Source organism: Meles meles, chromosome 7, assembly GCF_922984935.1.
Source record: "Meles meles chromosome 7, mMelMel3.1 paternal haplotype, whole genome shotgun sequence".
Classification (NCBI taxonomy): Eukaryota; Metazoa; Chordata; class Mammalia; order Carnivora; family Mustelidae; genus Meles; species Meles meles.
This window is the reverse complement of record NC_060072.1, coordinates 58,687,275-58,698,261: the sequence shown is the minus strand read 5'-3', so window position 1 is coordinate 58,698,261 and position 10,987 is coordinate 58,687,275. Positions and strand designations below refer to the sequence as shown.

The 10,987-nt window shown below is 41.3% G+C and overlaps 1 protein-coding gene across 1 annotated transcript in view; it reads left to right on the top strand.

The window, feature by feature from the left end:
• Nucleotides 1-226: 226 nt before the first annotated feature.
• The window catches only part of RERG (RAS like estrogen regulated growth inhibitor), a 125,295-nt gene continuing 114,534 nt past the window's right edge, over nucleotides 227-10,987 (top strand). Inside the window, exons 1-2 of the mRNA XM_046010639.1 lie at nucleotides 227-473; nucleotides 3,896-4,059. Of these exons, the coding sequence (XP_045866595.1) occupies nucleotides 3,999-4,059 (61 nt within the window). The 5' untranslated portion in view covers nucleotides 227-473; nucleotides 3,896-3,998. The remainder of the gene's footprint in view (nucleotides 474-3,895; nucleotides 4,060-10,987) is intronic.

Below are 10,987 nucleotides of genomic sequence, written 5' to 3'. Positions count from 1 at the left end.
ACGCAAAGTTTTAACGGAGGAGAGAATCCTTCAGCGAGAACCTAGGGGCCGGGGACCGAGCAGGGAAAGGGAAGGCAGCCCTGGGGCAGCACGCGTGAAACCGAAGCATCTCCTTCTCTCCGGGCGGGGAGGCGGCGTCGCGGGAGGAACGTGCCTCTGGCCCCAGTAGGGGGCGCCGACGCGCCGCACTGCAGCATCCTGGCCGCGGAGCGGCGGCCCCGGCCGGGCTGAGCTCGCGTCCTGCCGCAGTCCCTCCGCCGCTCGTCCTGGCGAGCGCGAGCGCGGAGACCCCCGCACCGGTCGGTCGGTCTTCGCAGCTCCGCGGCGGCTCCCACGCACGATCGCCGTCCCGCGCCTCGAAAACGCAAGCGGCAGGCTGGGCGGCGCGGCGTGGGAGGGCTCCGCGGTCCCGGGGGACCGATCCCGAACTTGCAGGGGACCGCGGCTCTCCGGGGCCTGGAGAGTGTGAACAGGTGAGTGCCACGCACGTGCCCAGGTGGCTCTTTCGGGACGACTTCCTGCAGACCCTTGAGACCCCCTGAACGCTTGGCCTCTGTGTCGGTTCTCCTGGTCCCCGCGTCTTCCCAGGGCGGCTTCGGGGTTCGCTGGGAGGGGATGTGAGCGCGGCGCGCAGGGCTTGACAGCGCCCTCCGAGCTGAGACTGAGAATGCCCTTTTTGACTTAGGCTGCGTTTCTCTCCAGGTTGAGAGCAAGTGACCTGCAGTTCAAGATGGGCCTGTTGATCATTCTAGGATACCTGTTGCTTTTGGAGCTAAGCTATCACGAGGGTTCTTGCATGATTAACCTTGTCGCTGTGGGTGCTGCGTTGCGAGATGAGGGAGCATTCCCGGTAGCCAGACGAGGAGAACTTGATTTCAGAGCTAGGGAAGAGGCTCTCATTCCCACGGCCAGACTAGATGCTTTGCTTGCCTAAACAGCTGCGCTTTATTTTGATGATAAATACAGAAGTTAGAAAAACTGCTACCTTATAAAGATGCTTGCTTTTTTTACCCCCCAAAGAGGAAGTGGAAAGTAGGAATGTTGATAAGTATATATTTGGGAATTATGAATGAAATCTTTCTTTCAATAAGTGTAAAAAAAAATCAGGTTATTGGTGACCTAAATGCCACAGGTCTAACAGATCATAAGCTCCTGGAAGGTAGCCACTTTTGTCTGTGCTTAGCGCAATTGTGGAATGATCAATGAATATATTAGTAATAACATAGTATGGGAGACCAGCTCCTTTTTTTCTTCTTTCTAAACTTTCTTTTAGTTCCTTTATGTTTGGGGGGGGGGGGGTAGAAATCACTATGCCTTAAATCTCTTAAATATCTGTGTGTGATTTTAGCTTTAGGAGTGATAGAAGCTCAGAAGTTTTTGTCTTAGTAAAGCACTGGCCACATAATAAGTAAATGGCAACTTCTAGACCCAGCCAGAATATTTCTCTACAATAATATTAAAACAAATGTTTTTAGGTCCGTGTTATGGAAGGTCTTGGATTATAAATTATTTTGAACATCAGAAATTGGCAAAAGGTCACTTATTACAATTTACACATTTATCTTTGTTTTATATCTTTGTCAAATGTAACATCACATTTTTATGTGAATAACAAACTGTTGAAACATGCATGTCAGTTTGTGTCTTCCTTTAAGTGATTTTTCTAAGCATGAGGTTGACAATAAGCAGCTGTACCTTCATAAGGGAAAAAATTGCCCTACACAATTTCTCTTTCTTATGTGAAATTCCTATACCTCTGAGGCCATTTGGGAGTTAATGAAATATTTGACTTAACAAATGTTTTTTAAAAATCACATCTGATAACTACTTTCAGGAACTATAAATAAGATAGATAATTACTTATGTTTTATGTGCATGGGAATGAACAATTTTTCATGAAATAACAAATTGTTGTTTATACAAGCTCCAGACCCTTGCATGGTCTATGATTCAAAGAAATGCTTGTCATTCTTAGTTAGAATTTATGTAGTTATATATCTCCATGTATTATGCTTTTGTGATGTTCTGAAATGAAGCACGGAACTTTAAACATAGGGCCTTTCCATAATGAATACATATAAAATGACAAATAAGGAAATTCTTTTATCTTGAGCCAAAAGTATGGGTCTGGACAAATTGCAGATGTTAAAGCTTCTGGTTTTCCAACTATTAATGATTACAGAGAAATTTTTGTTGTTGTTGTTATTGGGGGCGAGGTAAACAATAGCTAATGTCAATGTTGACCTTTTTATCCTTCAGAGGAAGTTCTGACCCTTTGGAAATCAGCAAGTACAAAATTCGTTAGGTACAAGTTGATGGCTAAGATGCCTAATGAAGAAAAAAATTACATGGTCACGTCTTTGTAGAAATCCTTTTTCAGCAGGATTTTTACTTTTTTCTTTCTGTTGAGAAGCTCCTTTGAAAAGTTGTAGATGACAAAACATTGGCAGGAGCCGTTTACACGTTTAGATAACAGATTCGTGTTGTAAAAATATCTTTGCAGACTGAAAAAAAAGGATGAAATGAATGAATCACTGATGTGATTAAGTTTAACAAGGATGAGAGTCAAGTCTTATATATATAGGTTTCAAACACTGCAAAAGTTCAGAATGAGGGAGTCTGCAGTTCCTGTGAGAGTTGTGAGTCTTGCTGTGAGTACTTGTACAGCCACAAGGCCAGCTAAACAAAGAATAGGGAGAATCTCGGTGAACCTTGGTAGGTCAGTTTGTCAGGCCCTATCTCAAGGAGTGAATGCAGTGGACGCCATGTTTTTAGTGATCAAGAGGCAAGTGCCAGCAAAGAGGACTCCATGTGGTGAAGAGAGAAGGCGAGAGTCAAGAACAAACCAAGATGAAACCAAACGAAACCCTACAGCTCATGAGGAACAAGGGAAGATGCCAGGTCTCATTTTCCTAGGAAGTAGTAGCCTAGGATGGGGCCAAGGGTCCTAATAACTGTTAGGCGACTTGAAGGCCTCTGACTGAATGTAAACAAAAAGTTGAAGTAATGTCAGCTCACCAGCGCTGACCTCAGGTATCTGAAAGTGGCCAATCAGACGCAAGGTGTTGTCTGATCTCAAGGAAGGATTCTTGCCATGGCTGGAAGATTCCTTTGGTTAATCCCAACCAAGACTGTTCCCGGCTTTACATATTCATGGTACTAAGAACCTAGGTGTCATTCCTAAAGCACTGCCCCCGTATCACATGTGCTTACATTGTATGCAATGTCATTTTCTAAGTGTTAGAGCAGCGTTAAGTGTTCAGGTTGTCGTAGAAAAGGAATCCGAAGTTGAGTCATGGCATCTTTTGTGTACCAGGGGTGTTGTGCCCAGAAAAATATAAGGGTATAAAGTAGATATTGTATATCAATTCCTGGAACATGGATGTCTGTCAGATGTCTCAATCATGGGATCTAGTGTGAACTGAGCTAAAATTTAACCTTGAAGTGCAAATCCAATCATTACAGTAGGATGGATGAAGATGAATGTATATTATTCAGCCCTCAGGACAAGAAAGACTTCTAAATGTGACTCTCCCCATCACGTGTGTTGTGTATTGGGTATGTATAGACACATGGTAAATGCACGTATTCACACACTTCAACTATTTGTTATCCATTAGTGATCCAAAGACAATGCCTTCATAAAAAACACCGTAGGCAATGCTATTGGGTATGAAAATGCATATGTTTTAGAACCAAAGAGATCTAAGTTCACGTCATGGATCTATCACTTATTAGTTGACTAGTTTGCAGTAAATGACTATAACCATTTCACGGGATTGCAGTTGAGGAAGATGATGATAAAGTGAGTGGTGGCTGGCAGGGAGAAGGTGCTTCATAAATATGAATTCCTTTCTCCAGTCACTTAGGAATTCGCAAATCTCTTTTGTTGCAGGACTGCAGATTTACAATGATATGGTGAATCCAAAGGCTGGAGCCAAAAATATTTTCTCAGCTCTTCAGTGTGCACGACAGTGAATTATCTACCAACACCCAGCATGGCTAAAAGTGCAGAGGTCAAGCTGGCAATATTTGGGAGAGCAGGTGTAGGCAAATCAGGTAAGTTTTTTTGTTGTAGCTGTAGTGTGTGTGTGTGTGTGTGTGTGTGTGTGTGTGTGTGTGTGTGTCTTTGAGACTAGCCTCCTAGGATTAGACAGAAGGGTGGTTGGCATTTCTCATAGTGTCATGTGTTGCTCTTTTAGATGAAGTCTCTCTCTTTATCTAGAACTTTCCTTTTGCGTAACCAGTTTTATTTATGTTTCTGCTTATTGATGATGACAGGTCTGCTGATAATACACAAGGCAATGGATATATCATAGGTTTTTGTATTCTGGGGAAGGGTATAAAACAAACCTCCAAAGAAATCAGATTGTGGAAATGAAAAAAGTATTTACATTTTCTCTTGTTCCTCTTTACAAGATGCCAAGGGGCCAATTTTATATCTCCTTCATCTTGATATTTGCAGCACCCAGACCAATGTCACGCATGTGTTGGGTGCTTAAAAAAATGCCTGTTGAATGAATATATCCTTTCAAAAAACAGAATTGCATTATTACCCAACATTTCTAAAATTGAGGGGAGGGGTTGGGGAAAAGGTAGAATGCATGAGCTCAAGCAAGACAGCTCTTGCCAGCACCTCTGGAATGAATTTAAATGATCGTATTGTGGCATATACTAATTCAGAGAATATCTTCTTCATTCCTCACCTAAGGAAAGTCTTACCTCCCTTTAAGATTAAGGGGGAAAGGATGGATATGAAAATGTATCTAATCCAGTTTTGAAAAATGTATCTCAGACTTTATAATTAAAGAATAATGCTGAAGTCAATGTTGCTAAAATCTAAAGGCAACACAGCTTTTCAGACCATGTTGTCTCACTCTCTTCCTGGGGGAAAGAATCATAATTGACTTTGCACACAGGGTTCATGGTTCTCAGGAAAGGACTCTTGCAGGTATCTAGTAGGAGCACCTTTGTAGAGGGCAACCCATTTGGGTCATCCAAGGTAATAGGTAATCCACATAATTTTAAATAAACACACACGAGTAGCTTTTAATTCTGTGACCAACCACTCTTTCCTAACTAGCTCTCTGGTTTAAGTTCAGCAGTAAATCTTCCCTATTCTAAGCCTTTCTCTCTCTCTCTTTTTCTTTTCATTTTCAAAGAGTGCTCTTTTCTGCCACCACTCTTCCTTCTTATTGCTCATTCTTGCCTGTGGCAAAAACCAAGCAGAGAAAATAGATAGTTGGCAAGGCTTAAAACTTGCCAGGCTTCACAAGATTGAAGATAGTGGAACTCCTCCCCCCATCAATCTCCTCAGTGTTTCCCAATGGCGTGAGAACCTAATTTCCATAGCTGGTGGAAGGATCTGGAGAATGAGGAAGCTTGTTCCAGTGAGTGGAGGATGAAGGGAACGGCATGTGTGGGAGACTGTGCTGCCGTCAATAGCTTGTCTGAGTCCTTCGTGAGTGGAGGGTTTAGGCCTGGGGCTCCCTGTTGCTTACTCATTCATTCAAACCTTAACATAGGCAGTCAAAGAAGAGAATTTTTAGAACTTTGATCATTCACCAAAATAAACTCCACATGGTTGGAAAAGTTAAACATAAAAATTAAAATTTGGTTGAAAGAACTACCTGGTGGCATTATAGCCATCTCAGAGCAAGCTTTGTACACCCTCTTTTCAAGGTTCATCTCTCAGTCTGACCTCTACCCATTTCTTTCATCTCCCCTTATGTTGTTTCGATGACTGCTTCAATTATTCCTCTCATGCTCTACCAAATGTTTTCCCATAAGGATTTCTTTGACCACTGCACCATCTTTTTCTTTTTTCACAGGCTTGTGGAATGTGGGCTTACTTACTATCTTACTATCTTAAGTTCTATCTTACTATTTTACCTCTCATTCTCTTCCACTATAATCATGAGCCTGAAATTGCTTTTGCTCAGGTCACCACTGATCAATAACGAACAAATCTAATGCATATTTCCTAGTTCTGATCTTCTTAAGACTCCTTTTACCACTGAACACAACCACTCGGTCTTTCCTAAAATTCCTTCCCTCCCACTCTCTCATGACCTCATGAGCTTCTTGGCTTTCTTGCTACCTCTCCATTCACCCTCACCAGCTGCCTTCATGGGAGCTCTTCATCGACCTGCCTCTCAAAGCCCAGGGCTCCCAGGGTCCTACATACCCATCTCATGTCTTCTCACTCCATACATTCTCTCTAGGGGCGATTCCTCACGCCCAGAGCTGAAGATAATACTTACACACACAATCCGAACTCCGCTGACCTTGGTTTTATTTTATGTAAAATGCAGAAGTGGACTTGTTCACTAAGGTCCTTTCTAACTGTAACATCCTGTGATTCTTAATGCATGTTCTTTGGGCTGGTTTCTTTATCCACTTCACACACATTCTACATTTGTATTTATTTTCATGTAGGTGAAAACGACAAGGATAGACAGCATGCCTTAAACAATTGCCTGTTTGTCTGTCATCGATACAGTGTTTTCCTTTTTCAACATTAGACTGTCTCCCTGAGAACTGGTAACCACACATCCCATTAAAGGTAGTACCTGTTTGACTGTTGCGTGGGAGACAATTCTGAGACCTTTTCTCATAGTTCTGTGAAAACAACCAGAGAGTCCTTCATATCCATCAACTTTGAAACCCGGCTATGGTTTCATATAGCAATGTTGAACTCATGTTTATTCTAATTCTTTATTAATATGGAAATATGATATCTCTGCCTAGCTTTTATACCACATGCTTACTTTTCTGTCCTGTAGTCTGTATTAATCTTTTAAGTAATTTGTTTGTTTGTTTGTTTTTAAGTCTGTAGAAAGTTATGCCTGCTAGAATGTCGCAGCAGCTCCTCATTTCCTCAAATGCCTCTCCACAGAAGGTCATTCCTGGGGGAGGCAGCTTGAGATCTGGGAAATGTAGAAACAGAGGGTCTCTGATTGCACTGTTTCAGAGGCCTCTAGGATTGCCTGTATGATCTCCTTTTCCCCACACTCACTACGAAAGTGGAACTGGGGATAAGCAAGACCCTGTTGTCCCCTTGCTAACAGAGAGCGGTGTAGTCTGGAGTTGAGAGCAGACGATCTGGGAGTGTCACTGTTAGGTTTGACTTCCAGTTCTACAGTTTACTAGCTACAGGAACATGGCAATTTTGGCAAGTTACCAAACTTCTCAAGTCCCTCAACTATAAAAAAGGATATAGGGGCACCTGGGTGGCTCAGTCAGTTAAGCCTCCAATTCTCAATTTCAGCTGAGGTCATGATCTCATGATTGTGGGATTGAGCCCCCAACAGGCTCCATGGTCAGCACAGAATCTGCTTTTCCCTCTCCCTCTGCTTCACCCCCTACTTGCATGCTCATGCTCTCTCTCTCTCTCTCTCTCAAATAAATAAAGTCTTTTTTTTAAAAAGGGTATAATAGTGCCTATCTCTAGGAGATGTTGTTAGGATTGAATGAGCTGTCAGACAGAAATCTTTTAGAACAGCACCTGGTACAAAGTAAGTGCTCCAGTATTAGCTTATAATAGTATAGATTCCTGATGTATGCTCATTTTAATTAGTAAGTTTTCTCGTGAAAACATACAATAAAAGATTTACAAAAAATACACTTATATTCAAGTGGACATTTGGGTTTTCATTACAACCAGAAAGTTTGTAAGATAAAAATTCTATATTGCAATTCTGCATACCCTAAATGCGCACGCGCGCACGCACACACACACACACACACCCTCTCTCTCTCTTTCTTTTGAAACCAAAGTCTGGGTAATGTCAATTACAGTTTGACTACTGGTAATCACAACAATACTTCTTGTGGCTCATATCTTGGAAAAACAGTCAGAAATATGTTGGTGTGACTAATAAATTATCACCCTTAAATTTGAAAGTGCTTCTGGTATGTGGTGGACAGCTTCTTAAGCCCAGGTAATAGACAAGCCCTCTATGTTTAAAACAGAATTTAACATTAACCAGAACTCTTTGGTTGACAGGTTAACCATAGAAGTGTCAACACAGGCAGAATTTAATAATGTGTTATTTATAAAGGAACCCTGAAAGAACATGTCATGTCATGTGATGTGTGTGTGTGTGTGTGTGCATGTATATATGTATCAGTATTTACATGGTCTTTTGTGTTGGGAGTATTCTTTCCCTCTCTGCCTAATGTTACCTTGAATCTCTGTCTTCAAGGGACCTTGGTTGCTGCTCAGCATGGTGAGCACTTTGGGGGATGCTGCAGAGCACAGAGCCTGTATCCCATCCCATCCCATCTTCTCTTACCCAACAGGGTAAACGTTTCCCTTCCTGGCTGAGGGTAGAGCACTAATAACATGGCATATGGGACATAGATCCTTCCTTGTGTGTGTCAGCCTATAATTTGACAGACTCCAAGTGATTAAAGCACTACCACCTGCAATAAAACCTAGAATGCACACCCTATTTATTTAAATGCTTCCTGGCTTCATATTATTCAGATCTGTAGTAAGTGTGGGAGGAGCTGAGAGAGAAACCACTGAAATTTTAAATTTAGTTTCTCAGTTGACATTCTCGTTTTGGAATTGAAATATTGTGTGCCATAGCTAAATATATTTCTTGAAAGGGCTAGTCTCAAAGTTAATTGAGTAATGCTATCCTCTAATTCAGAAGCTGGTTCCTGCACTCATCCATGAAGGCTTAAGCTCATAGATTCAGATTGCTGGGCTATAAATTGGGGGCTAAACACAAACAAACTTGTGATATATTCTTCCTAGGCACAAAGAGAAGTGATTCAATTTCCCCTTCTTTTCCTTGTTTCCTTGTTCTTGTTTGCTTTTCTCCCTCTTTCTCTCTCTCTCAACTATAAAAAAGTTTGAAAAGCTTTTTTCATTTTATTTTTTAGTGGGACAGGGACAATTCTGATTTTAGATATGACTTTTCCAGTAAGTACCCAACACTGCTTTAACATATATGTGTGCTTTATGGCTGGGCTATGTTCATGAGGTTTCACATACGTGGAATGAAAACAGCAATATCAACAGTTCCTTGGGTAGGTCAGTTTCCTTATGCTACAGAACCAAACTTTGTATTTTAAAGATTTATTTATTTATTTGAGAGAGAAAGAGAGAGAGAGCACTAGCACATGAGGGAGGGGAAAAAGGAGAGGGAGAGAATCTTGAGCAGATTCCCCATTGACTGCGGAACCCAATGTGGAGCTCGATCCCATGACCTGAGATCATGACCCGAGCTGAAACGAAGAGTTGGTCAGTCAACCAACTGAGCCACCCAGGCGCCCCTCAACCTTCTTATCTTAGAACTTTTTCTCTATATGTAGCTGTATGCCAGTTCATTTCCTTCATAGAGACTTAATGGTGTAGTATGATGCTTTCTTGAACATCGTTTTCAAAGGACTTCTTTTTTTTTTATTAAAGATTTTATTTATTTGACAGACAGAGATCACAAGTAGGCAGAGAGGCAAGCAGAGAGAGAGAAAGGGAAGCAGGCTTCTCACTGAGCAGAGAGCCCGATGCTGGGCTTTATCCCGGGATCCTGGGATCATGACCTGAGCCGAAGGCAGAAACTTTAACCCACTGAGCCACCCAGGCGCCCCTCAAAGGAATTCTAAAAGAAGAAGAGAAAGATCTAGGCAATTTGGAGTATGTAAGCATCCATTATGATCATGTAATTATTTTGCATGCTTATCAATTACATAAAATATATGCAAAATTTAGTATTGCTCTATCATATATCTATGTCTGATTATAAAAATGATACCCCCAGCCAGCTAGTGACTAAAATGGACTTGTTGGGAAGATATAGCGAATTGATCTGTGACTTCAGTAACCTGAGGCTCCAGGTCCAGTTTGAAAACCACAAGTATAGGAAATGGCCTCAGCTGGGCATGTCACGTGAATGTGAGCACACACTGACAACAGCCCTGTACCACACTTTTTACGTACTACATTCTCAATCAGCTCTTCAAGTTCTTGGTCATTCTTGTTTTAGAATTATGTAGCCTGAATGGTAAATTTTCTTTCACAATTTGTCTGCATAAGAAGAGGAACAGATGGCATTTCAGGTGGTTCAGAACTTTCACACCTCCTGAGTGCAAGGGTGTGTATGTGTGTGTGTGTGTGCATTTCCTAGGTGGTTGTTGAATTTGAAGGATTACCAGAAGTGAGGCCCATTGGTTCCTTGTATGCTTGGTAGTTAGAGGAATAATTGCTTTTTTTAAAGGACTGGGCAAATGGGAGGAAGTTGGCATTGAGACAAGTTTGGATGCAGCTAGAAAACTAGCTCTTTTCCTGTCATAAAATGTAATGATATGGTTACCTGTGGCTTTCAAGCATATATACTTTCTTTTACGTGCAAAGATAGAAAAGCCAAAAGAGACAAACAGCCTAACTGAGTCAATTTTCATTTATTTCTTCCGTGAGGAACAAAAGGGTATTTTCAAATTGGAGGTGTATACTTATGGATATGTGGAAAAGCTGTACCTCAGTGCAAACTATAAGTCACGCTGAATTTTATTGTATGCCCAGGAAGAAAAACAAAGATGGGGAATGGTGAGGGCTCAGAAAAAGGAAAGAAAAAGAAAAAAAGGAAAAGGAAAGGAAAAATTAAAATCAAAGGCTGTTCATTGGTGGGTAGTTTAACATTCTGTAGGTTGGCAATGACCAATTCTTAGACTTTCCGTAAGGAAAATATAGTTAGGGAGGAAACAATACTAGAAAACAAAACCAAAACTTGTTTTTTCAAAGCTGAAACAAATCTCTGTCCCTGCTTCTTTCTACTGAAATATATTATTAAAATTGGAGTGTCCCTTATTTTTAATTTATGGCCAATTTATTCATTGAAATAGTTTCCTGTAGTTAATTGTCAGTCATCACTTGGTTCCATTTTGATCTCAACTTGTTTTCTTGGCAACCGACAAGGCCTAACTTTAAGGAAAGGGAGTGAAGAAAATTGTAAATCATCCATGTAATTCCCCTTTT